Source organism: Callospermophilus lateralis, chromosome 1, assembly GCF_048772815.1.
Source record: "Callospermophilus lateralis isolate mCalLat2 chromosome 1, mCalLat2.hap1, whole genome shotgun sequence".
In the NCBI taxonomy this organism is placed as follows: domain Eukaryota; kingdom Metazoa; phylum Chordata; class Mammalia; order Rodentia; family Sciuridae; genus Callospermophilus; species Callospermophilus lateralis.
Window position 1 is genome coordinate 182,118,259 of NC_135305.1, and position 23,600 is coordinate 182,141,858.

The following is a 23,600-nucleotide window of genomic DNA, read 5'->3' on the forward strand; positions in this document are numbered from 1 at the left end:
TCCTCATAAGTTTACCCAGGTGAACTCCCTTTCAGAAGAGAGCCACAGATGAGCAGCAGCCCCACGGTCAGTCGGTCAGTCGTGGAATGGAGCAAGCAGATAAAATAATCTCTGCCCAAACAAAAGAAGCGCCCGCTGCCAACCCCACACTTACTTCCAGGACCGTCCATTGTTCAACAACAATAGCATCATAGCCCTGTATGGTTTTGCTATCTTCTGTGGAAACAGCTTCAAAGATGAATACTCCATCTGTCAAGCCGTGTAAGGAATCTGTGGAAAGAAAAAAAAAACAAAAACAGGGGGGCTGTGTAAGCCGTCTGTGGCAGAAGCCTTACAAGCAGCAAAATTTTCACTGCATTCATTAATAATCCCAATCAGAACATCTTTTCAGCATGTTAATTAAAGAAGGCACACACAGCCATAGAGTCTAGCCCCATCAGAATGAATGAGACTAATTTACCTCGCAGTTTTGAATAATATCCTTGATTTTATGAGCCCACATTTCATTGTTAGCAATCACCATTGATTTCACGCGTTTACCTTCCTTTTCACGCTCCAGCGTCAGGAAGCGCTGGGGAGAACTTATCCAGGGTAAAACACAGCCATTTAGAGGCAGTTTTTTAGAAGAAAACTATATTTAGGTGAGAAGGATTTCTTTTTTTTTTTTTTTAAGGAGGGGTAGATGAAACAAGATCTGAGCCTGTCAGGAGCCTTCGGGCAGTGCTGATTCTAGGAGGCTCATGTGATGTGGCTGCTGTACCCACGACATTTCAGGCAGTTCTTGTCAAGAGGTGGAATCGGGCAGGGTGGGGAGGAGGAGTTTCCAAATGACTGACCATTGAAAACGTTTCCTTGGGCAATTGCTCTAGTCAATGTGTTGGGTTCCAAGTTCTGTACAATTCAACAACCACACATTAAATATACAGGGATGGTTGTGGGCAATGGGGATATAAAGAAAAATATAACAGGCTCCTGTCCCTGCTGAGGATACAAAGGGGGGCCACACACATTCACCAGATATCTCTCTTAGAACCCCCACCCAGGTGTGTACCCTGGTCCATGTAAGGACACAGCAAGATGGTGGCTGCCTGCAAGCCAGGAAGAGAGCCCTCGCCAGAAACCAACCCTGCGACCTTGATTGTGGGCTTCCAGCCTCCAGTAACGGGAGAATATAAACATGGATTTACTATTTAAGCCACCTGGTATGTGGTATTTCTCTAGCAGACTAAAGCAGACTAATACAAATACAGAACCTTTTTCAATGATATACTATTTTCAAAGGACAATTTTTAATAGGAGAAATGCATATTAATATGAACATTTTTTTTCACAGGGAATGGAGAGAAATTCAGAAAGCCCCCTGAATCACACTGGAATTCTTGGAACTGTTTGTATTTTCAGAAGTCTCACACACAAAAATGTCAAATGTGAACACATAACTATCTGTAGCTTATTTTCCCCAGACTCCTATAAACAAAATGTAAAAGTCGTCAACATGAGAAAATCATTTACAAGTGTAACAAAAATAAAAGGTTAACCTTAATATTCTTCATATACAAAGAGTTTATGAATCAATAATTAAAATACTAGAAATGGGCAAAAAACATGAACAATTATTTAATTATTTCTCCATAAACAGTAAATATTGAGGAAAAAAACCCTTAAGCTTTTTTTTTTTTAAATCAGATCAGCAAATTTTGAAGAGAGAATTCTCATTACGAGTAGAGTTACAGGAAAGTTTACAGGGTTTAAGGGAATTTTGACTATTCCTTTTTTTTAGATGGCAGTTTAATAACGTCCAAAGTGGCTGCCTTGTCGGGCTAAAATTCTACCTCTTTTAGCCAATCCTAGGCAATATCCACCAAATAATCATCTACAAGCATTTCTTATAAAATTACTTAAGAAAAATATAAATGTTCAATAATCCAAATAGTCAACCACAGAAAAATAGTTAAATCAATCAGATTTCCAAACAATGTAGTGTTACACCCCCCCCAAAAAAAATATCATGGGAATTTAATGATTCAAGAGAATGCTTCATGTACACTATTATAAAAGGAAAAAAAACAGAATTCAGAACTGAAGTATGAGCTCAATACAGCTCATTTTTTTGTGTTTAAAATGTGAATTTTTATGTTAAAAATGTCCTGACAAATAAACTTTAAGGACATACACGTAAAATCCTAGAAGCAAGTGTGAGTGGTGGAATTAGGTATATAATTTGAATTTTCTTGTTTATCCTCCTTTGCAAGGTTAATGTAAGAGTCAATTCAGGTGTAACACAGGTAAACGGACAGCACACCTATGTGGCTCTGGAAAGCAGAATTAGACTCCAAAAAAAAACTGTAGAAACAATGGGGACACAATCTAAGTGGAGAGGACCTTCTTAGAGTTTAGTCTAGAAATGGAAAATTGGGCCTAGAAGGGTAAGCAATGTGTTCCTGGAAACACTCAAGCTCACCCCGAGTGACCTTTGGCTACTCACTGGATCATTCTGACACCTCCTGACCACCATTATGTGCTGAGCACTCTGGGTCAGTAGAGATCCCCTAAGCAGCAAGACAGAGCCTATCTTGCAGTGGAGGAGGGAGACAAGAGCAAAATGTCAAAAGTGACAAATGCTATAGAAATAGTAAGCTATGAGGAGAGCCAAGGTGGAGGCGGTGCTGGTGGCTATTTTTGAAAGGGGTGATAAGGTTAGAGCTTTCCACTTTGAGTAGAGATAGAAATGAATTAACAAAGTATGTGGGTATGGATCTGCAGGGCTTGAGAGTTCCAGGAAGAGGAGGGAGCAGCCTGCACATAAATGCAGAGAGTGAAAGGCAGCCAAAGACCAGACAAACTACAGAACCATGAGGGACATCAACACTGAAATGACTGATGAGGAGAACAGCCAATGAGGGGTTTATCCACGTGGCTTGGTTGGACAATGGGATGCTAGCAGGTGAGAGGCAAGAAATGCACATGTGTGGTTGAGCTTGATCTCCCATGTCTCTGCTACCACTTTAGAAACCAGCTAGTTCCTAAAAGATAAAAGACATGTGAAGCAGAGCTACCCCAATGGTGTCAGCTTAGATTAGCTGACCTGCAGACCTGTGAGCTCATCTGAGATCATCAGGGCTGCCAACAAAGCAGCTCCAGCCATCCAGAAAATCCAATGGAATAAACTACTATTCTCTCCACCAGTGAGCTCTGAAATGGTCTGTTACACAGCATTATTATAGCAATAGCTGACTGATACAGTGCCCAACCTACATGAGACCCGTGTACTCTGCTCAGCCTGGGGGACAAGGATAGTCTTTATTCCAGGACACAGAATTCTGAACAGCCTAATAAACCACGGGTGTTTCCTGGAGCAATGAAGCCTTATCCAGATAATAACACAACCTGGTAAGATAATGCTCCATTTCCAGTAAAATCCCTGTGGGTAAAGCAATGTCATGTTCTAGTTTCTTTTTTCCTATTCTGAGAATGTTATTAAACAGCCTTGGCAAGTGCTAAGCTTGCCTCTTTCATCTGCTTCACAGAATAGATTCCCCCCAGTGTTAGTTCACTGGACTCCTAGGATGTTTTATGTAGGTGATCTGGGAGAAAGAGCCACTCCTCAGATGACCGTATCACAAGTATCTCAGGTCCAGAACAAACAGCTTAGTTAAACCCTCAGCAATGCTCCAGAGGTAGAGGCTCTGTCATAGCAGGGTTCCCCAAATAAACCCCTTTGAACAAAGCATCCCAGTCCTGACCTGGGGATTTCTGGGACCAGAACACACTCTGTAATTCCTCTGAGATCCTATCAACCTAGCACATATTTCCTTGAGGCTTCTACACTAACGTGTTATAGCCAGCCCCTCTATAGCTGCAGGTTCCACAGCCATGGATTTGATCAACAATGGATTAAGTTTTAAAAGGCTGTAATGAACAAATATACACGTTCTCCTTATCATAATTCTCTAAACAATAAAACTATTTATCTCACACACACTATTTATTATAAGGAATCCAGGGATGACTTAAAGTACATAGGAATATACATGTAGATTATCAGCCACTTTATAGAAGGCACTGAGCATCCATCCACAAATTTTGGCATCTGAGGGGTGGTCCTGGAACCAATCATCTGTAAATACCAAGGGATGTCAGTAATCTCCAAAGCCTCTACCCCTACACATCTCCTCAATGGAGGACCTCAAGTCCCCTAGGCGTGCCTGCCATGTGCTTTAAGTGCTAAAGTGCTCAATTCAACAAAAACAGCACAACAGGCTTTAGCCTAACAGCAGAGTGCTGCAGAGTTGGGACCAGGAGAAGGAAGGGGTCACTTGAAGCCCATCCAGACTTCCTCCCTGCCTCCTGCCTGGCTTCCCCTCTTTCTCCCAAGTTCTGGGCCTGGGAGGGGGGCTGTGCGGATCCTCATTCACCATCCACCCCATGCACTGCCTGTCTCTCACTCCTCCATCCAGGCTCTGCTCTCCCGAGTCCAAAACGCTGATTCACCTGCTTGGCTACAATGCGAGTTCAGAACAGCTGTCAAAATTTGGTCATCTGTAACAGCAAAAAAGTCAATGAACCACAGAGAGCAGACAGCCAGGCTTTTAAAGAGCCCCTTGTTTTGACGGCCCTGTCCACTCCCCATGTCCTCATTACCTTCACGGCTGAGCCTCCCTGAAATGTGCACCCAGTTGGGTATAAATAGGTCTATCTTAGACCGAAGCCTCCCGATGTAGAAAGGTTAAACTGCCCTCCGTCTATGGAAAACATTCCATTATCACTGCATTTTTTATTAAACTAAAGATGCTTCCCTACTGTGCACAAAAAGCTATTTGCCCTGGTATTGTATAAATATTTGATGCCGGTCTTTTGGCAAAAGGCCACCTTGACATTCCAAGCTTATGATTTACAAGAAGGATGTGGGAAAAGATCTGCCACGCTATCTCAAGAGGTAAGGTCTATGAGGCAACCACTCTCTTCCCACAGGCGTGAAGACTGCCTGTCGGGCTGGCCCCTCTCCAGACCAGGGCAAGCAGTCAATGCATTTGGTCTACTTTTGCAGGTTTACAAACAAATGTTACTGTTCTCCTTTTAACAAATGAGGCTGGACAAACTGTCCACAGCTAGGTAGCAGGATCTCAGTTTCTTCTCTTCAAGGGTCCTGTTCCCTGCTGGAAACCATACGATGTTCTCAGCACTGTGATTCTAGGAGTGGCACTGGCCAGCCACACAGCCATAATTGCACGTGTGGTCATGCCAAGATGCAAACCCAATCACTGGTCAACCAATCATGGACAACTGTGCCATGTTGCTTTCCAATTATGCTACTGCTTACTGGCTCCATTAATGGAAGACCCAGCAGGCCAACGCCTTCTCTTACCTCTTGAGCCCCCACTGCTGCTCTGGGCCTGCATTCCTTCCTGCATTCTCATTTTGAGGTGCTCAATCATCTAGAGAAGGCATTACTCCTTTTCAGTTAGAGCAAGGATCAGCCTGCAAGTTTCAGTGTCACAAAACTGACTAGAAATACTCTGATTCAGTGCTGGCTGAACGTGAGGCTCTCTGCCCAACCCAGTTCATGGCTTCTCATAGAACTCTCCCAACATTTCTGCAAGAGTCATCATTCCCTTTTAGTAGATGAGACGAGGGAGACTACAGAAGTTAAATAACTTGTCCATGTTCAAATGGAATGCAAGGGTCAAACTAGATCTAAAACGTGGTTGGTTTGATCCCAAAGTCTGTGCTCTTTCAATAACTAAAACATTTACTGAGCTACTACAATGAGCCAGATGCAGGTGATGGACAGACAGACTAGGTTTCCAGAGTCATGGAGTTGGTGCTCTATGACCACTGCACTGCACCCTCTGCCTCGGGGTTAGGGAGTTCAGGCACTGAGATGCTAAAGAGTCTGAGGTAGGCCCACCTGGGGACTTGCAATATAAAACAAACTATTTTAAAATTTGAAATATGCACATGTTTTTACATCTGTAGGATATGCTGTGTCCAAAAAAAAAAAAGGATTTAGACAAAGCTGGGGCATCAGGGAAAACCCGAGGATGATGTAGTAGGGGTTGGAGTGGAGATACATGGCTGTAAAGTGACCCCTTGTGTGACACAACATGCAGATCACCTGCAATGTACTCTAATTAGATTTTCACTTATCAAGGTTATAGAACTAACTTGCAGTTTAAATGAAATAGTGACTTACAAAAAGACAATAGCTGGGCGCCATGGCACACGCCTGTAATCCCGGTGGCTCGGGAGTGCTCAGCAACTCAACGAGACCCTGACTAAATAAAACACAAAATAGGGCTGGGGATGTGGCTCAGAGGTCAAGTGCTCCTGGATTCAATCCCTTGCCAAAAAAAAAAAAAAAAAGAAAGAGGACCCCACAAGGCACTGAATCAGACAGATCTAATGCATGACATTGTGCAGGAGATGAGGCCAGCTTCCTTTTAATCAAGCAGGGGCAGAAAAAAAGGGCTCTCCTAGGTGGAGAGAGAAGTGAGGACAGGGTCACCTTATGCAGCGTGTGCTGCTGGACTGAATTCTAGTTTGGACAGTCAGCAACAAAGGGCATTTTTTGACACAAAGAGGAAGGACCACCAGGGTAGGAGAGAGCAAGGACGGGACAGGGACTGGAAGAGGGCAGGGCAAGCAGAGAACCGGGGCAGGAAGAAGGCCAGGGGGGCAGAGCCAGGGGGGCAGAGCCAGGGGGGCAGAGCAAGGAACACAGGGCAGGTGACAGAGGGGGCCAAGGAGAAATGAAGGCGGCAGCCAGCCTGGTGGCTGGTGATGATGAAGGGGCTGGGTAAAGCCCTTGGTTAGGAAGCAGCCTCCCAGCTGGGCCTTCGGTGGGGCTCGCCCACTCATCAAGAGCTGGCTCAGGAGGGCCCCTCCCCACCCCTAGAAATACAGACTCTGGCCTTCACCTCACTGTCTGGGGGCTCCCAAGGGCTGTCTGCTCTGCTGTGTGGCCCCTGGGCTCATTCCTGCTGTTCCCTGGGGTGACTTAAGAGCTTTCCTTTCCCCACCAGCAGGCTGCCCATGACCCTTTGGGGGCCGCCCTCAACCTCCCACCACATGGCCACATCTCTTCTATCATCCTCACTCTTCCTTCCTCTCACTGCCTGGCCAAGTACTTACCAGCTGGTAACCTTGGCAATGACGTAACGTCTCTGTGCCTCAGTTTCCACACCTGTACTATATTCCACTGGGCTGAAGACTGAAGGAGCTGAATGTAGAAGTGCCTGGAGCACAACCAGCACACGGGTCCTACAGGGCACAAGTCCCTTCGCTGTGCCTTGAGCTGGCAGGGCTCTGGGTAGGGCCTCACCAGTCGGAGCCACCTGCCCAATCCTGGGAGAGGAGTCCCAGAAACCACCAGTGGGAGCCCAAACCTGGGGACTGTATGGGTGTTTCCATGTCCTTGGAGGTGTAAAAAGAGAAGCTGGAGTCTGAACTGGGCGAGTTGGACAAATTTCTCATGAGTTTTATGACTTGGGTATAAATTTTATGATTTTAGACTATAAATACACTTTCAAGAGTCATGAATGATGCTTTCCCAGGTGGCAAACAGCTTGAAGGTGCTTCTAGCTCTGCCAGGTTTATTAGCAAGGATACTAATTATCTCTTAGAGATAGGTTCATTTCATGATTATGATTAGTTTGCTGCTTTTTTTTTTTTTTTTTTTTTTAAATTCTGGGAAAAGAACATATGCCCTTTTCTTCCCTGGCCAATGGAAGCCCTGGGCTTTCCCAGAGCAGAAAGCCTTAACCCACTAACACCACCCCGATTCGCACGGTCCTCCCAGCAGACACACACAGGGAAAATCACATCTCAAGCCAGTGTGGGTTTCAATGAATTTGGTTCAGAGGCTTTCGCACCCCTGGCTGTGAATGAAGCAGAGTGGCTGCCTGCAGCGCTAGACACCGTAGATGCCTCAGGCTCTGCGGAACACTTCACGGTTGCACTTGCCAGGGGACATTTCACGTTCTGTCTTCAAGGCAAGAAGGCTGGCTTGAACGCAGCTAAAGCCAAGGGAAGCTATAACAGCCTTTCACATGCTGAAGGCAAATCTGAAGAAAGAGCTGTACAAATTCTCTGTGCTTTTGGATGCACGGATGGAAAGCGGGGGTTGGGGGGGAGGGGAGCGGAGGTGAACTCAGCCTTGACTGCCAAAACCATAATGGTGAGAGACATTCAACGGCTTTGTGAACTTTCAATGTGTTCTCTCTGGGGGCTTGGCTTGCCCCAACATGCTCAGTCAGTTGGGCCACAGAAAACTTCCATTTGGATGCCCCATTCTCCTGAGAGGAGAGAAAATGACCAGTGACATCCTGTGCTGCTGTTATCTCCAGCACATCTTTAAGATGTTAGTACAACTAGCCATCAGGTGCCCAGGGAGAAATGTAATGTTCTACACGACTGTTACAGAGAGCTTTTGGGGCACCAAGATAAAAAAGCTACTATTGCCCCAACCTAAGATGGGCACCAGGTATCCCTGTAGGATGTAGGAGGTGAAGGGCTCCTCCCGCCCACCTGCTACCAATACTGAGGAGTAGGAATGGACACCTGCCCCGGTGTTCTGTGGTGCCTCTCGCCAGATGGTGACTGGCCCTGGCTTCCGGAGCCCCGGCAGGCACCATGATGGGTTTCTTATACATAGAGAGGTTATCACTTTGCTGCCAGGGAACAGAAATGAATTTTAGTTGCATCAATGAAATGTACACGCTGGAACTGCACTGTCCGGTACACTAGCCCCATATGGTTCAATTTGTGAAAATGAAATAAATTTCAAGTGCTCAGAGCCCACAGATGGCTGGTAGCTACCACACTGGATAGCACATTAAATATTCCACCATCAGAGAAAGTTCTATTGGACAGTATTAGTCTGGCTGTACTCTTAGTGAGCTGATGGCCTTCCTTATGTCATTCATCCATTATAACAAATGGCTATGGCCCAGGACATTACGCAATGCCTGCTGCCACTATAACAAGTTGAGATCGGACACAGATATTTAGATAGTAACAAGAGACTGCATCCAAACTAAGGCCTATTAGTGCTGTGTCATCTTCTGAGGCTTTGAATGATTCAAAGTAGGTACATGCAGAATTAAGAATAGCATCTCTATTCTAAGGATGCCTGCTGGCATTTCAAGGATTGCAAATAATATGGAATCCAAAATCCATCCCTGACTCTAATTCTTGAGAGAGAAAACTGTGGTGCAGTTGATGCCCCCTGCCAGGTTTTGCTGAGATCAACAACTTTGGTGTGACACTTTGCTTGCTCAGGAACCATGCTGACTGGCAGCCCTCGGGATCTGCACATGCTGGCAGGTTGGCCCACTCTTCAAATTGCCTCCCAGTTTTGATGTACCCTGGTGATTTAACTTGCCTTCATGTTAGCCTGAAGCACTTTGTTTGCTTGACCCCTTTTCCCACTGTGGGCAGACTTCCTTCCCACCTTGAAAACTGACGTTAATAGTGATATTCCATGCAGCAACCCCCCAGAGATAACCCACTCCTGGGGAGGGGCATGGGTGCCATGACACCCAGGAACTGTGTGTGTCCCAATGGAGCTTACAGAAACCAGGCAGCATGCCATTTGTTTTTCTGTCAATTCCAAGGTGCTGCTGCTACTTCAAACTGTAATAGCGTCTACAAACAATTCACACTCTGGGATGGCATGATCCCAGGGGGTAATTAACAATCCCAGGGAGTCATCTTTTTTAAAAAAAAAAAAATTCTTAAAAAGCAACAGAAACAGAGGCCATCTTCATCGAATAGAATCCACCACCCCACCACCCCACCCTCCCCTGGCATTTCGGAAGATACATGGCTGACTCCTGCTCAGGTCCTTGACTTTATGGGCACTGCTCAAGCTGTATTAATCAGAAATCAAATGCAGCATTTTTATTGACTGTACAGCTTTCTGAATGGAGCAGGCTCCAAAGATGGGTTAAGGTTATAAAAGTTAGAAGCAGAATTCTTAAGGACCACCCAAGGGCAGTGGATTCCATACCATTTGCCATTCCAAGATGGAAGACTGCATTCACCAGCACGCCTCCTTTCCGGAAGTGGTCACTCATATGCTCCAACCAGTTGGCATCCAAACTGCTCACCGTCTGGCCATTCTTGGAGACCCGGAGAGGAATAGTGACAGGATAGTATTGCCGGCACTTCTGATGGCTCTTCGGTTTATTGAAAAGGGCAAAGATCTCCATTTCTGTTGAAATTTGTTTAAAAAAAAAAAAAGGTGGGGAAAGAAGAGGTCAACCAGTGATTAAAAATTTGACTCATCAGATTAGTGAAATCTCTCAGGAGTCTAAAGAAATGATACCAACAGTGAAATCGGTGAGCCTACATGCCAAGTAATAGAACTTGATTCCAAGTAGTAACTTTTGGCTGCCTTCAAGTGACATACATGGACCTCAAAGGCTAGGCTTCAAATGGGGGACTTAAGATTTTTGAATCTGGAATATAATGAATTATTATCTGGGTTTAGTTTGTATATTTAGGCATTTAGGAGATAGAGCATAAATTTCTAGAAATACATACAAAGATGTGTTGGAAGTAAAAACAGACATACCTGAGTGAGATCTGAACTTTAAAAAAAAAAGCCAATGTACAGAATCACAGAAAAACAAACACATTGCTCTAATTCCAGGAACCTTGTTCACCCATGAACTCACTATTTATAAACTGCACTGGTGTTTCCTGGGGCCTAGCCCATAATACTTAATCAAGTACATCAAAAAATACATCACTGATATGTAAAAATAAATATGTTCCTGTAAATGAGAGTTTCTGCCTACAGTGGCAGGTCAGCTCCATCAGCCACACAGGCAGGCTCTGGGAGTGAGGCTCTGAGCTTTCTGTTCTTTCATTTATAGCTCAGTCCTTCAGAAATCAATAGTCACCACCACCCAGTTGATCTGTGCCTGCTGTACGTGCTGCCAGGTATGAGTTAGCAGTAGCTGCCTCCCGGGGCAAAAACCTGCAATTTCAACCTAACTCTGAAGGCCTATTTTTGCAATACTCATTTAGACAAGCAATCAGAGTTGACCCAGCTTAGAAAGCTTTTCTTGCAGAAGCTGCTCAGGAATATGCTTCGTTTTTTCAAAAATATCTTTTAAAATCTTAAGAAAATCCCCACCCTTCTGTCAAAGAAAAAAATTTAAAGGTCATAAACAATGGTGGTTGACATCAGCAAAAAGGACAAAGGACACTCACATTCCCCATATGGGACAACTAGATCTATATTCTGGGATGCTATTTCCCAATTTGGAGTATTTCATAATTTTTGTGGTATCCAAATACTAGTTGGATTATTATTTTTAAAATTGATTTACTTTCTGTTAAATAACTGCATTTTAAAAGGAAAATTTGACCATAAAGGCAAACCTTTACCCTTGCCATAAACAGAGGAATAACAAGGCTCATTAACACAGAATATAGTAACCCATGTAACATCTGGAAGTTTCTCACACAGGTACTGTATTCTGGGACAAAGAAGGTCTTCTCACAGGCCCATCTGAGCAAGCCTCAGTGGAGTTCTCCGGGCCATGAGACTTATCATCAACAGTTAAACAGGAGAGTCATCTCAAGCTATCCATCCAAGAGAACTAATACCTATCCTCAGAAGTGGCCACCTGGATTTTAAACACCAGCTCTAGCCTGGTCATGCCCACCCCATATTACCTTACCTTTCTTAATCTACCTGACCAACTCAAGATGCCACCTCCAACCAGGAAATACTTTCACACAAGAAATAAAGTCTTGGTGTATGGAGCCAGCAACCACTACCTATTTCATGACTTTGAAATATAAACTAAGAATGAAATGACAGAGGAAGGTTTGTAATGGAGGGAGTCAAGTCATATGTTGGGGAGCAGGGGTGGGTGTCAGGATGAGGACGTGAACTGAGCAATCAGGGGTTTTCTAGTCCCACGTGCCAGTCATTCAATTAAAAATGGCAGCCACAAAGGGCAAGAGGATGAGCCATGCTTCAGTGAATTGCTGAATTCATTTGGATTTCTTCAAAAGCAAATCCTGCAAGCTTTCCACGTGCAAGCTGTTTGTTTGAAGAGTGATACTAAGAAAGAGAAGGATGGAGGTGGGGTGGGAAATAAAGAGACGACGAAGCTAATGAAGTATGCGTTAATGAGCAGGTTATCACTGGGGCAACTGGAGCTCAATCCCACAGGGGACCCGAGACACTGTAAGGAACACACCTCAAAGGGACCAACCAAGGGCAACACAGCTGGAGAATTCGCCCTCATTGACTGGCACTAACTCCCCAGAGTATCTGCCCTGCATGTTCACATTCCCAAGAAACACTGGCAAGCTCAGAGGCTAAGTAAACTGTAAACTTGGCCAGAACTAACTGCAGGTGACTCCACAGTGGGCCACAGCACCAGTCCCAATGGTATATTAGAGTCAACTACAGATGCAATAGATTTAAAAAGAAATCACAGCTGCTTCATGAGAGAATTGATTGAGGAGTTTGGAAGTGGCCGAAGTTCAGAAGGATCCCGTGTTCACACGACCAGACAAAACCCTCCACCTTCCCTGATGCATAATGAAACAGAAAAAGGGGAAATGTCAAAAGGAGAAGCGAGGATGTTGGAATGGGTGGTAGAAGAGAGACTTCTGAAAGGTAGTCGGTGCTAACAGCATCCCAGCTTTCCTGTCTCGAATCTCCCCAGGGGCAGGACTGAAGCCAGAGACAGAAATAAATTTTTCAGGAAGGAAAAGGAAGTGCTGTTGGAATGAACAGTCTCCAAAGCATTAGGGGTAATGAAATATTGGGAGAAAACCTGACTTCCAACGCGTAACCCTTTAGTAGACTCCTGTGTCCCACCGCCTCCGTGACCACAGTCTTCCCTCTACTCACATGGAAACCAGCCAAGAGAAACCATCTGAACACGATGCCCTTTGATGTTTGCATAGTCTGATTCTTCAACACACATCCTCACACAAGCAGGCACCAAGGATTCCAAAAAAGAAGCCCCGATTTTGTTTAAATTTTCTCAGCTGCTCTGTGACTCCTCCATGACCTCAGCAGGAAGATTTTTCCAGACGTGGGACAGAAAGTCCCAAAAGAATAGGGAAAGCATCGCTTCTGAGAATGTTCTGAAAATGGCTGAAGCACTGCACTGAGCACCTACCATCTTCTTATCCTCCTTCCCCACTCCCCACACAGAGGCCCTGCCTTGTCACAGGTAAGATTCCGCATGTACAGCAAAGAGCCTGCACTGCGACAGGAGCTGTGAGGTGCTTGCTGGATTGACCTGAGCCAGACAAGTGGGAAAATCTAGGAAAGGATGAGAGCCGGGGGCTGGCTGAGCGGCCCCCTCCTCTCAGGCCTCCCAGGCTACAGGGAAGTGGGGAGCAAAGAGGCAGGTGACCAGCTCTGAGGCCTGGGCCTGGGCATAAGAACTTGGGCTCCAAACAGAAGTCTGCATACTTGTCTTCAGGTTCGATCCCAGGGAGCTGTGACTTGAAGGTGAGCCATAGGGGTGGCTGGGTTTGGTGACCAACGAGCCCTCCAGTCTGGATAAAAGAATACAGAGTTTGAACTAAAGCGTGGGCTCCCAAAGAGAAGCTGCTAATGAATTAGCTGCGCTAGAAGGAAGAAGTGGAAGTCAGACAGCTGGGTGGGGTCTGCAGTATGACGAGGTCAGGTGCAGGGGAACTGAGATGAAAGGTCTCCCCTGGGAAGGCAGGCTGTGGGTGCTGTGGAGGGAAGGGAGGAAGAAGGGCCTGAAGCTCTCTATCTAGATTCCAAAATCTGGGGAAGGCGGTTCAGGCTCTGTCATAGGCTCAAGACTAATAACAGGACACCTCTGGGCTAGCAGGAGGCCCACCTGCTAGGACAGCAGAGGCAAAGTGCAGGAACCACTGCACACACAAGGCCCACAGGTATTGAAGCGTGAAGACCACAGCAACCCAGACACCTGCACCATGTGACATGGCCCCCCATGTGACTCTCCAACTTCCACAGGCCCTGAAGCCTTAAGTAGATGTCCCAGAATCACAGCCAGTGTGGGAGAGCCAGGTCTTGCAGATCCCGAGCCCTGGGCTCCTTCCCAGGTCCAACAAGAGACCAACTTCATCAGGGCACAGAAAGTGGGCACCAGTAGCCACAGGTAGGGACTCAGTAGCTGTTTTTGTTCCTGGACCAAGTCAAAGGCCTGAAAGAGTGGCAGATCTGGGAGGGGCAGAGTCCAGGGTCAGACTCTACTGAGGATATGAAGAGGGGAGGATATTGGCCTGGGGAGGGAAAGAGCCTGCGCATCAGAAAAGGCCCCCATACTGAGCTGGATGCCAGGAAGGTCTACTGAACAAAATCCCCTCAGCCAGAACTGTAATCGAGATCAGCGACCGCAGCTTCTGGTTGGGAAGTCTCAGCAGGTAGGAAAGCCAGTGCTTGGAAGACTTAGAATAAGGATTTTGGTGAGAGAACAATCAGAATTTGAGAGAACCTGTCTGGCCTCCTTGTTTCTCTTGTAGCAACAGAGACACTTGGGGCTCAGATGATCACTGCACAGCCTGGACTTGAAACCAATAAGAAATTCCCCTGGAACCAGGAAATAAAATTCAATGAGCAGGAAGAGAAATGCGCGAAGGCCTAACCACTGGACTGTGCTGCAGGGGTGGGGGCTGGGAGGGAGCCTGCCCCTGCTTCCAGATGGAGACTCTGGAAGATGGGAAAGTCCTGTCTGAGCCGTCACTGCCTGGAGTCTTCTCCCCTAGGCCTCCTACATAGGAAATAAATTAAGTGAGAAGGAGGAGGAGGAGGGGGGAGGAGGGAGACTCCCTCTGGATGTTTTTTAATTGTCTTGCTGTGATTGCCTATTTAAGCCCACCTGGCAGAACGAGGAGTAAAAACACTTCACCCTCCTTAGGGGGCCCCAGGAGAAAGGCAAGCCAAGAGATGAGAGTGGCAGGGAGGGGGCTGTGTGTGCTGGGGGTGATGGCTCACCTTGTTCTCAAGGAAGGAAACAAGATGCCCCAGGAAAAAGATAAGGAGAGAGGCCAGGGGCCAGGTGAGGGCCATGATCCATGGGGACAGGGTCCTGGATATCCAGCTCTGGGGCTGGCCTGGCTATGGTAAGAGACTTAGCTGCATGGAAGGAACTTTCTGTATCCGTGGAGTGAGCATCCTAGTCTTCTGTTATGTGCTGAGGAATAACAGAGTTGACGTCCAGGGAGGAGTCAGAACAGCGCTCTCAGGGTGACCACCCTCATGACGGTCTGCCCATCCCCCACAGGCCTCTGTGCCCACTAGTCACCCCAGTGTGTTATGACTGATGGAAAATCCAGAGGCTCATTTATTCCACCAGAAGATTAAATAAATAAATAAATAAATAAATTTCTAAAAAATAATAGTGGGAGCCTAAATTACAGAGACCTGTAGCCTGGACAGCTATTTGTATGGGGAGAGGCAGCTGTGCACCTGGAGAGATTGGGGCAGGGAAGGCTTAGAGACCCCCCATAGCTGAAGTTCCTCTTCACTGTTGGGCCGATGCCTCCATCAATGCCCATTAACCACCATTTCCCAGCATGATCTGGGTGACAGCAGAGAACAGGGTCTTGAGGCGGGAGGCAGGTCCAGATGCTTCAGGAGGAGGGGTTTCTGTGCATTCCGCTATGGGGAGTCTGGGGGAGGGAGGTGAGCAGCCACAGGGGAGCAGGAGGGCACTGGGCATCTGGGGAGGGTCCCAGGACAAGTCTTCCCAGTTTGTAATTCTCTGGTATTAAACACAGAGGCAGGAAGTCTAGGAGGAGTCTCTGAGGAAGGCGGAGTGGGGAAGGCTGGGGGTGTCAGCACACTCCCAAGGAAGCCTCCATATTGACCACTTCCTTTCTCAAACCAGGGTTCCATGAGAAGTGGAGGTCAAGAGCCAGGAGCACGGTGCCCGAGCCCAGGGGCAACAGCTCACATGGGTGAGTCCACAGCACTGAGAGGCTTTGAAGGTACATCTCACCCAACCTTTCCACAGGGACCTGCTGTTCTTTCCCAAGGCAATGGCTGTGTTCAAGGCTACTGACCAGCCACAAGGTGGCTGGAATGGACAGAAAGGCTGGACTCTCGACCATGATGCCGCCTGCCTCCCCAACCCTCTCATAGTGCAGGGTTCCCCCAGAAGCTCATCTGTCTTCTTGGGATCAGCACACACACCTTGCCCACCTCAATAGAAGAGAGCTTTGGACACTGATTAGGAGGCATATGCCAGGTCCAAACACACTCTCAGCTGCTCTGAATGAGGGGGGTGGGAAGAAGTCTATCAATCCAGTGTGTGTGGAGTGGGGGAGAAACCAGGCAGAGGAAGAGCTCTACTCCAGTACATGTTTAAGAAGGATCCAGACCTTGATTAAATAATAGCCCTCTATATCCCAGAATCAAGGCCGCTCCGATCTCTCCCTCCAAGCAACTCTGCAAATAAGCCCCCAGAAATAAGCATCCTATAATTTTCCTTTCAAGACATACTAATGTACCAATGAACATTACTTCACCTTGTTCTCCACTCTCCAAGCATAAAAATGTTCCTGATCATTTGTAAGAGGCCGATTTCAAGAACAAGTAACTAAATAGTAACAATATTAACCAGGGATATGATCCAGAAAGTCCTAAACAAACAGCCCTCGGGAAGGCTTGGTGGTCTCTGGCTGTCAGTCTCAATACTCGTTCATCAGCCCCACCACTGATGTTAAGTACCTTGCTGCCAGGAAGTGACTGGATGCTAGATTTCCTGGAGAAAGTAGAGAAGAGGGAACTCTGGGGAGGGAAATAAAGGGAAACTTCACTCCCTGTCAACCAAGGGCTTCAGGAAATCTTGACCCAGCCCCACTGTGTTCACATACTGGGTCTGCCAGTTTCCCACCCTGGCAACTCATTTCCTCTAAAAACCCTGGATTACTCCACTGGCAAACAGGCCATGGTAATAGAGCTCACCCACATACGTCACAAGGCTGCCTGGAGAATTAAGAGGTCAGTCTATTAAGAAGCATATTGGCACAGGGCCTAGTGCTCAGGAAGTATTAATACATGTTGGCTATTGTTGCTGTGCTGTTATTTGAAATCCTTAAGCCAATGTGCATGCTCTCCTGGCCCTTACAATGTGACTAGGAGGATTCACAGACTGCTGGCCTTTCCTCAGTGGCGTATTCTACCACAGTGATATGTCAACCGTAGGAAGCCCCTGAAAGTTGGTAGTTTACATTGTCATGAGTTTAATCTCACACACACACACACACACACACCACACAAACTGCCCTCAACTGGTGTTTGTGATTTCTTGCTATAGGCAAACATTCAAAGCAGTGGAGTGGAGGGTCTCAGTGGATCCCAGCAGACAAACACTCCTTATGCAAGGGCAGGGGATATAGTACCTCACCATCTAAAATCCATTGAGAACCCCACCTTTTGGAACAACTGCAAGTCAATTTCACATAGCCCTGCTCACCCCCTGAAGTTACAACTTCAGCAAGTAACTCGTTGTGCAGCCCAAACAACTAAGTTTCTAGTATTTGATGGACTGCTGTGTCTATACTCTATCCCCATCTCTTTTCCCTGAAACGCCCTGGGGATGACTGAAAAGCTATTCACCTCTCTGAAGTGGGTCAAAATTCGAGGGGCTTACATACTTACTCCTAGAGAGCAGCCCTGCATGTGTATCCGACGGGCCACCATCTGGTCCATCCAGTATAGGACTCATTCCCCGTGGGGAAAATTCTCCAGAGGATAAGCTGGGCTCCTCAATGAAAGGCAGGTCCCCTGTGTGGCCTGGGCCGGGCTCTGGGCTTCCGTCCATCCCTGAGGAAGCAACACACACGTCTGCAGCCCCTGGGTTCTCATCCTCCAATGATGCGTGGTCCCCATGTGCCTTTTTCACAGCTCTGGCATCTGTGGCACTGTTGGTGGTGGGTGCGAGAGGGCTGCTGCCCGCCGAGTTCACAAGGGAGTGGTACTGAGGAATGACGCCCACAAACTTCAGGCCCCGACTTGCAGCTTCCTGGACCTGGGAGGCCAACAAAACAAAGGCAAGAGCGTGAGTGGGATGGTCTACCGAAGGATGCCTGCAGCACCCATAAACCTCACCAAGGTCTCTGAGCTACTTCACTGTGAACAGGAAGAACAGCAGAGGCCCCATGTCATCAAGGCAGGCAGTGCCTGCACACTCTGCCCTAGCCTGAAGGGGACATGCAGACTTGGTGTGTTCACTACATTGCCCAGTGGAAAAATGAAGCTTTGGGGAAGGGTTGGGATCACCTTTCCTTGAAAGGATTATGGTCCCTATTTATTTTGTTTTGTTTTGTTTTGTTTTAAACAGGTTCTAAAATAAACAGGATTTGGAAGAAGCTCATTTTGATAACAATTTAAGAATTTCTTTTTCTTATGACTCACCTACTTCCTGGCCATCAGGCTACCTCACAATACAGTGTATCCAGCTGGGTGCAGTGGCACACGCCTGTAATCCCAGCAGCTCAGGAGGCTGAGGCAGGAGGATTATGAGTTCAAAGCCAGACTCAGCAAGGACCTAAGCAACTTGGCGAGACTCTCTCTAAATAAAATACAAAAATGGGCTGGGGATGTGGCTCAGGGGTTAAGTGCCCCTGCGTTCAATCTCTGGCGCGCACACACACACACAAAAAAAATTTAAATACAATGCATCTTATAACCGCATAGTAATTACCAGATGGCATCTTATGACCCAAAGAGCTTCTTTTTTGAGACACTAGTTTTGTCAGGGAAGGTCAGAGGTGGGGAAAGTCACCCCTGTGAAGGCTCCATGGCACACTCAGGCCTCAGGAAGCCAAGGAGCTCACAGTCTGCACCTGGCCCACAGCTCTAGGTAGGCCCTAGGCTCTTGAAGACCTCATACAGCCCAGACAGCATAGGCAACAGGGAAGCAGTTCCTTCTTGCTTCATGTGCCCACAAGCTGGGACAAAGAAATCTACAGAGAGTCCTGTAATATTTGAACCCTCTCTTGCCCTAAAAAGTAGCCTCCAGCCGTTGCACTTAGTAGTCAAAACTTTGAAAGAAAAACTGAGAGTGGTAGCCTAGTAAAATCAGGAAGAGCCAGGAGGTGGGCTTTAGGGGACTTTCCAGGCAAGGATGCTCAAGCTGAGTACGTCACCACTGCATAAGGAGGTAGAAACCCCAGGGCTGTCTAAGTCTTAGTCACCAACCTCTAAGTGGATGACCTCAGAAAATATTGAGTTCTCCACAGCAAACATCTACTGCCATTGAGAATGTGTAAGAAATGCCACATGGAGTTCCCTGCACCAAGGGGAAGCAAGCCTCACAGCTCTGGAACACAGCACCCCAACGTGAAGTCAAGGGTCATTTCAGCTCCCCACTGCACGTTCTAGGAAAAATGTCTAGAGCAAGTGCAAATGCATGGTTCAATCTTTCTACAAATCCCAGTCTGTGCGAGACATATCAGTAACTATCATCTGCTGCAAGCACATAACTAGCCATTTTACATTAAGTCATTTTGTTAAATTCTTCAATGACCATGCACGGCATTATAGTCTCCATTGCAGATAAGGACACCGAGATTGAAATGAAAGCCATAAAGCAAGTAGTGAGAAGCCAGAGTTCAAAGCCAGCCCCGGCTCCAGCCAAACTGGACTCAAGTTCAAAAGGATACATCAAGCTATCAAATACATACGTGTCCACAGTCACGTCTGTGTCCACTCATGCACAGTCTTAGGCCAAATCAGTCTTCAAAAGTTTAAAAAAACACCCCTTAAACTAATCCTTTGCATTTTGAAAATTTACTTTTCACTCACCAATCTGTGACATCCACCTATTTTAGAAAATTATCTCGGAAGCTTTCTAAAAGAAAACACAGGAAACAAAAGTTTTCAAAGAAAAGTAGGGAGATGATTATACCAAGAACCTTACACTCAGGAAAGCTACTGCCGACGAAGCATAGCTCTGAGCTTCCTGGTGACAAAGGCAAAAAGGAAAGGCAATAAATTTTTTATAGTCCCCAGATGAAATGAGGGAACAACCTTGCACTCGCTCCTGAGACTACTGTCTCACCACACAGGAGACAGCTATGACTACTGAAGCATTTCTAGAAACTGGTCCCACTGAGGGTTCAACCACAGTCCAGTCTCAACAGGAGCTATGGCAGTGGCGATGGCATGGGGTCTGAAGGCTCTCAGAAAGGCTGGGCTTGGAGCCCGAGATGAGTCACTCACTGGTGTGGGGGACGACTCTAGTGGGTTAAATAAGCTCTCCACGTCTTAGTCTTCACATCCATAAAATGGGGAGGGTCGTGCTTCCCTTTTGCAGTGGCTCTGAAGACCAGACATATGGTAAGCATGCTGAAGGGGCCCAGAGAAGGCACACGTGGCCATCATGATTGCTTGAACCTCTCCCTTGATCAGTCCTGGGCATCTGCGGCCCTGCAGAGACTGCCCAGAGTCATCCATAGAGGACAAGATGAGGTTTTGGACACAGGGCATTTTCCTAGTCCCCTCCCCTTCCTCCTGGGGACCTGAAGTATCAGGGAGACTTAGATACACAAGTCAGACCTCAGCCCTCAGCCCTCTTACCCACACACCCCACAGCTGTTTTCTGTTGCCATACTGTACTGCAAATTGATCCTTTAAGCCGGGAATTCTCAAGTGTCATATCCAGGTACCAGCAGCATCAGCATCCCCTGGGAACATGTTGACACTGCAGGCCCTCAGGCCCACTGAATTGGCAGCTCTGGGGTAAGACCCAGTGACCTGCAGTTCACAAGTCTGCTGTGGGATCTCAGTGCAACCTAGTGTGCAAATCACTGCTGCAGAACACACACTTCATGAGGACTGGAGCATTCTACTGTGTCCCCAGTGATAGGAGGATGTCCGGCAGAAACATATCTGTTGAGTGCATGAATACATTAAAGTCATGAGTGAACAGGTATGTCTCCTAAGCAAGATCCTTGGAGGCTGGATGGGGACAGGTTAAATTTTTCATCTCCAGAGTTCAACAAACATTAAGTCCCTGGACTGGTCTAGGCCAACACTCTGCTTAAGTACTGGGGAATCTTAACCCTCAAGACGGTCCAGCCAATTTCTGAAAGCATGTTTTAAAAATAAGGACACAAACACGGAGCAAGTAATGCTTGCATTATGTTACATATAACAAAAATAAAGATTCTAAGCTTTATAGACGCAGTATTAATTTGACTCTGAAATGTACATACACAAATCACATCCAGAAACATTCACTAACATGAAGACATCAGTGTTCTTGAAGAGAAGGGAGATAGAAGTTACTTTTTTTTCCTATTTGTGGGTAATTTTTTTTTCCAAAATTTATTACCATTAGAATTGAAAAAAAAGTATATTTTTAAAGATTACTCATATGGGTGATAAATACAGTCATGGGTGTAAAGGTATTACAAAAGTGACAATGACCGAAGTGATGCTTTCTGCCTGAAGGGAGGTGGAGATACCTCTGTCACAGAAGGCCAGGGCTGTGACCAACAAAGTGACACAATAGGAAGAAGTGAGGAGGGTGGTAGAACTAGTACGTCCACCTCACCTGGAAGCATTCAAACCCTATTTGTTCTTCAAAATACTGTGCTTGACAAAATCTATTTGGGAACCGAATCTGAAAGAGGCTTCGAAGGATGAATAAGAGTTCACCAGATACATGAAGGAAAGAAAGCAGGGAAATCTATGTAAGGGCAGGAGTTACCCTGATGGTGTACAGCCTGCTCAAGAAACTTCTAGAAGCATTTCTGGAACATGACATGAGAAGCCAGGAGCATAAAAAAAAAAAAAAAGAGAGAAGCTGGACTAGAAACCACCAGGACAGATCACATTTTTTTTTTTTTTTTTTTTTTGATATCAAGTCAACAAAGGCTCTGAGCTAGCATACCCCCAGCTTTCTCACCACAGTAACTTGGAGAGTGGCTTCAAAGGGCAAAGCCAGATTTTTTTTTTTTTTTTTTTTTTTTTAATTAATTTTTATTGTAGGTTGTTCAAAACATTACATAGTTTTTGATATATCATAATTCACACTTTGATTCAAGTGGGATATGAACTCCCATTTTTACCCCATATACAGATTGCAGAATCACATCAGTTGCACATTGATTTACATATTGCCATTCTGGAGTCTGTTGTATTCTGCTGCCTTTCCCATCCTCCGCTATCCCCCCTCCCCCCTCCCCTCCCCTCTTCTCTCTCTACCCCCTCTACTGTACTTCATTTCTCCCCCTTATATTTTCCCTCCTTTCCCCTCACTTCCTCTTGTATGTAATTTTGTATACCCCTGAGGGTCTCCTTCCATTTACATGCAATTTCCCTTCTCTCTCCCTTTCCCTCCCACCTCTCATCCCTGTTTAATGTTAATCTTCTTCTCATGCTCTTCTTCCCTACTCTGTTCTTAGTAACTCTCCTTATATCAAAGAAGACATTTGGCATTTGTTTTTAAGGGATTGGCTAGCTTCACTTAGCATAATCTGCTCTAATGCCATCCATTTCCCTCCAAATTCTATGATTTTGTCATTTCTTAATGCAGAGTAATACTCCATTGTGTATAAATGCCACATTTTTTTTATCCATTCGTCTATTGAAGGGCATCTAGGTTGGTTCCACAGTCTTGCTATTGTGAATTGTGCTGCTATGAACATGGATGTAGCAGTGTCCCTATAGTGTGCTCTTTTTAGGTCTTTAGGGAATAGACCGAGTAGTGGAATAGCTGGATCAAATGGTGGTTCCATTCCGAGCTTTCCAAGAAATCTCCATACTGCTTTCCAAATTGGCCGCACCAATTTGCAGTCCCACCAGCAATGTACAAGAGTACCCTTTTCTCCACATCCTCGCCAGCACTTGTTGCTGTTTGACTTCCTAATGGCTGCCAATCTTACTGGAGTGAGATGGTATCTTAGGGTGGTTTTGATTTGCATTTCTCTGACTGCTAGAGATGGTGAGCATTTTTTCATATACTTGTTGATTGATTGTATGTCCTCCTCTGAGAAATTTCTGTTCAGGTCCTTGGCCCATTTGTTGATTGGGTTATTCGTTATCTCATTGTCTAATTTTTTTAGTTCTTTGTATATTCTGGATATTAGGGCTCTGTCTGAAGTGTGAGGAGTAAAGATTTGTTCCCAGGACGTAGGCTCCCTATTCACCTCTCTTATTGTTTCTTTTGCTGAGAAAAAACTTTTTAGTTTTAGTAAGTCCCATTTGTTGATTCTAGTTATTAACTGTTGTGCTATGGGTGTCCTATTGAGGAATTTGGAGCCCGACCCCACAGTATGTAGATCATAGCCAACTTTTTCTTCTATCAGACGCCATGTCTCTGATTTGATATCAAGTTCCTTGATCCACTTTGAGTTAACTTTTGTGCATGGCGAGAGAAAGGGATTCAGTTTCATTTTGTTGCATATGGATTTCCAGTTTTCCCAACACCATTTGTTGAAGATGCTATCCTTCTTCCATTTCATGCTTTTAGCCCCTTTATCAAATATAAGATAGTTGTAGTTTTGTGGATTGGTTTCTGTGTCCTCTATTCTGTACCATTGGTCCACCTGCCTGTTTTGGTACCAGTACCATGCTGTTTTTGTTACTATTGCTCTGTAGTATAGTT

General features: G+C 45.9%; 1 protein-coding gene across 1 annotated transcript in view; it reads right to left on the minus strand.

Moving 5' to 3' along the window:
- The window catches only part of Rftn1 (raftlin, lipid raft linker 1), a 202,728-nt gene that overhangs the window by 38,348 nt on the left and 140,780 nt on the right, over positions 1-23,600 (minus strand). Inside the window, exons 5-7 of the mRNA XM_076842179.1 lie at positions 17,645-18,014; positions 10,010-10,213; positions 155-270 (exon numbers count right to left, since the gene is read on the minus strand). Coding sequence (XP_076698294.1) covers positions 155-270; positions 10,010-10,213; positions 17,645-18,014 — 690 coding nt within the window. The remainder of the gene's footprint in view (positions 1-154; positions 271-10,009; positions 10,214-17,644; positions 18,015-23,600) is intronic.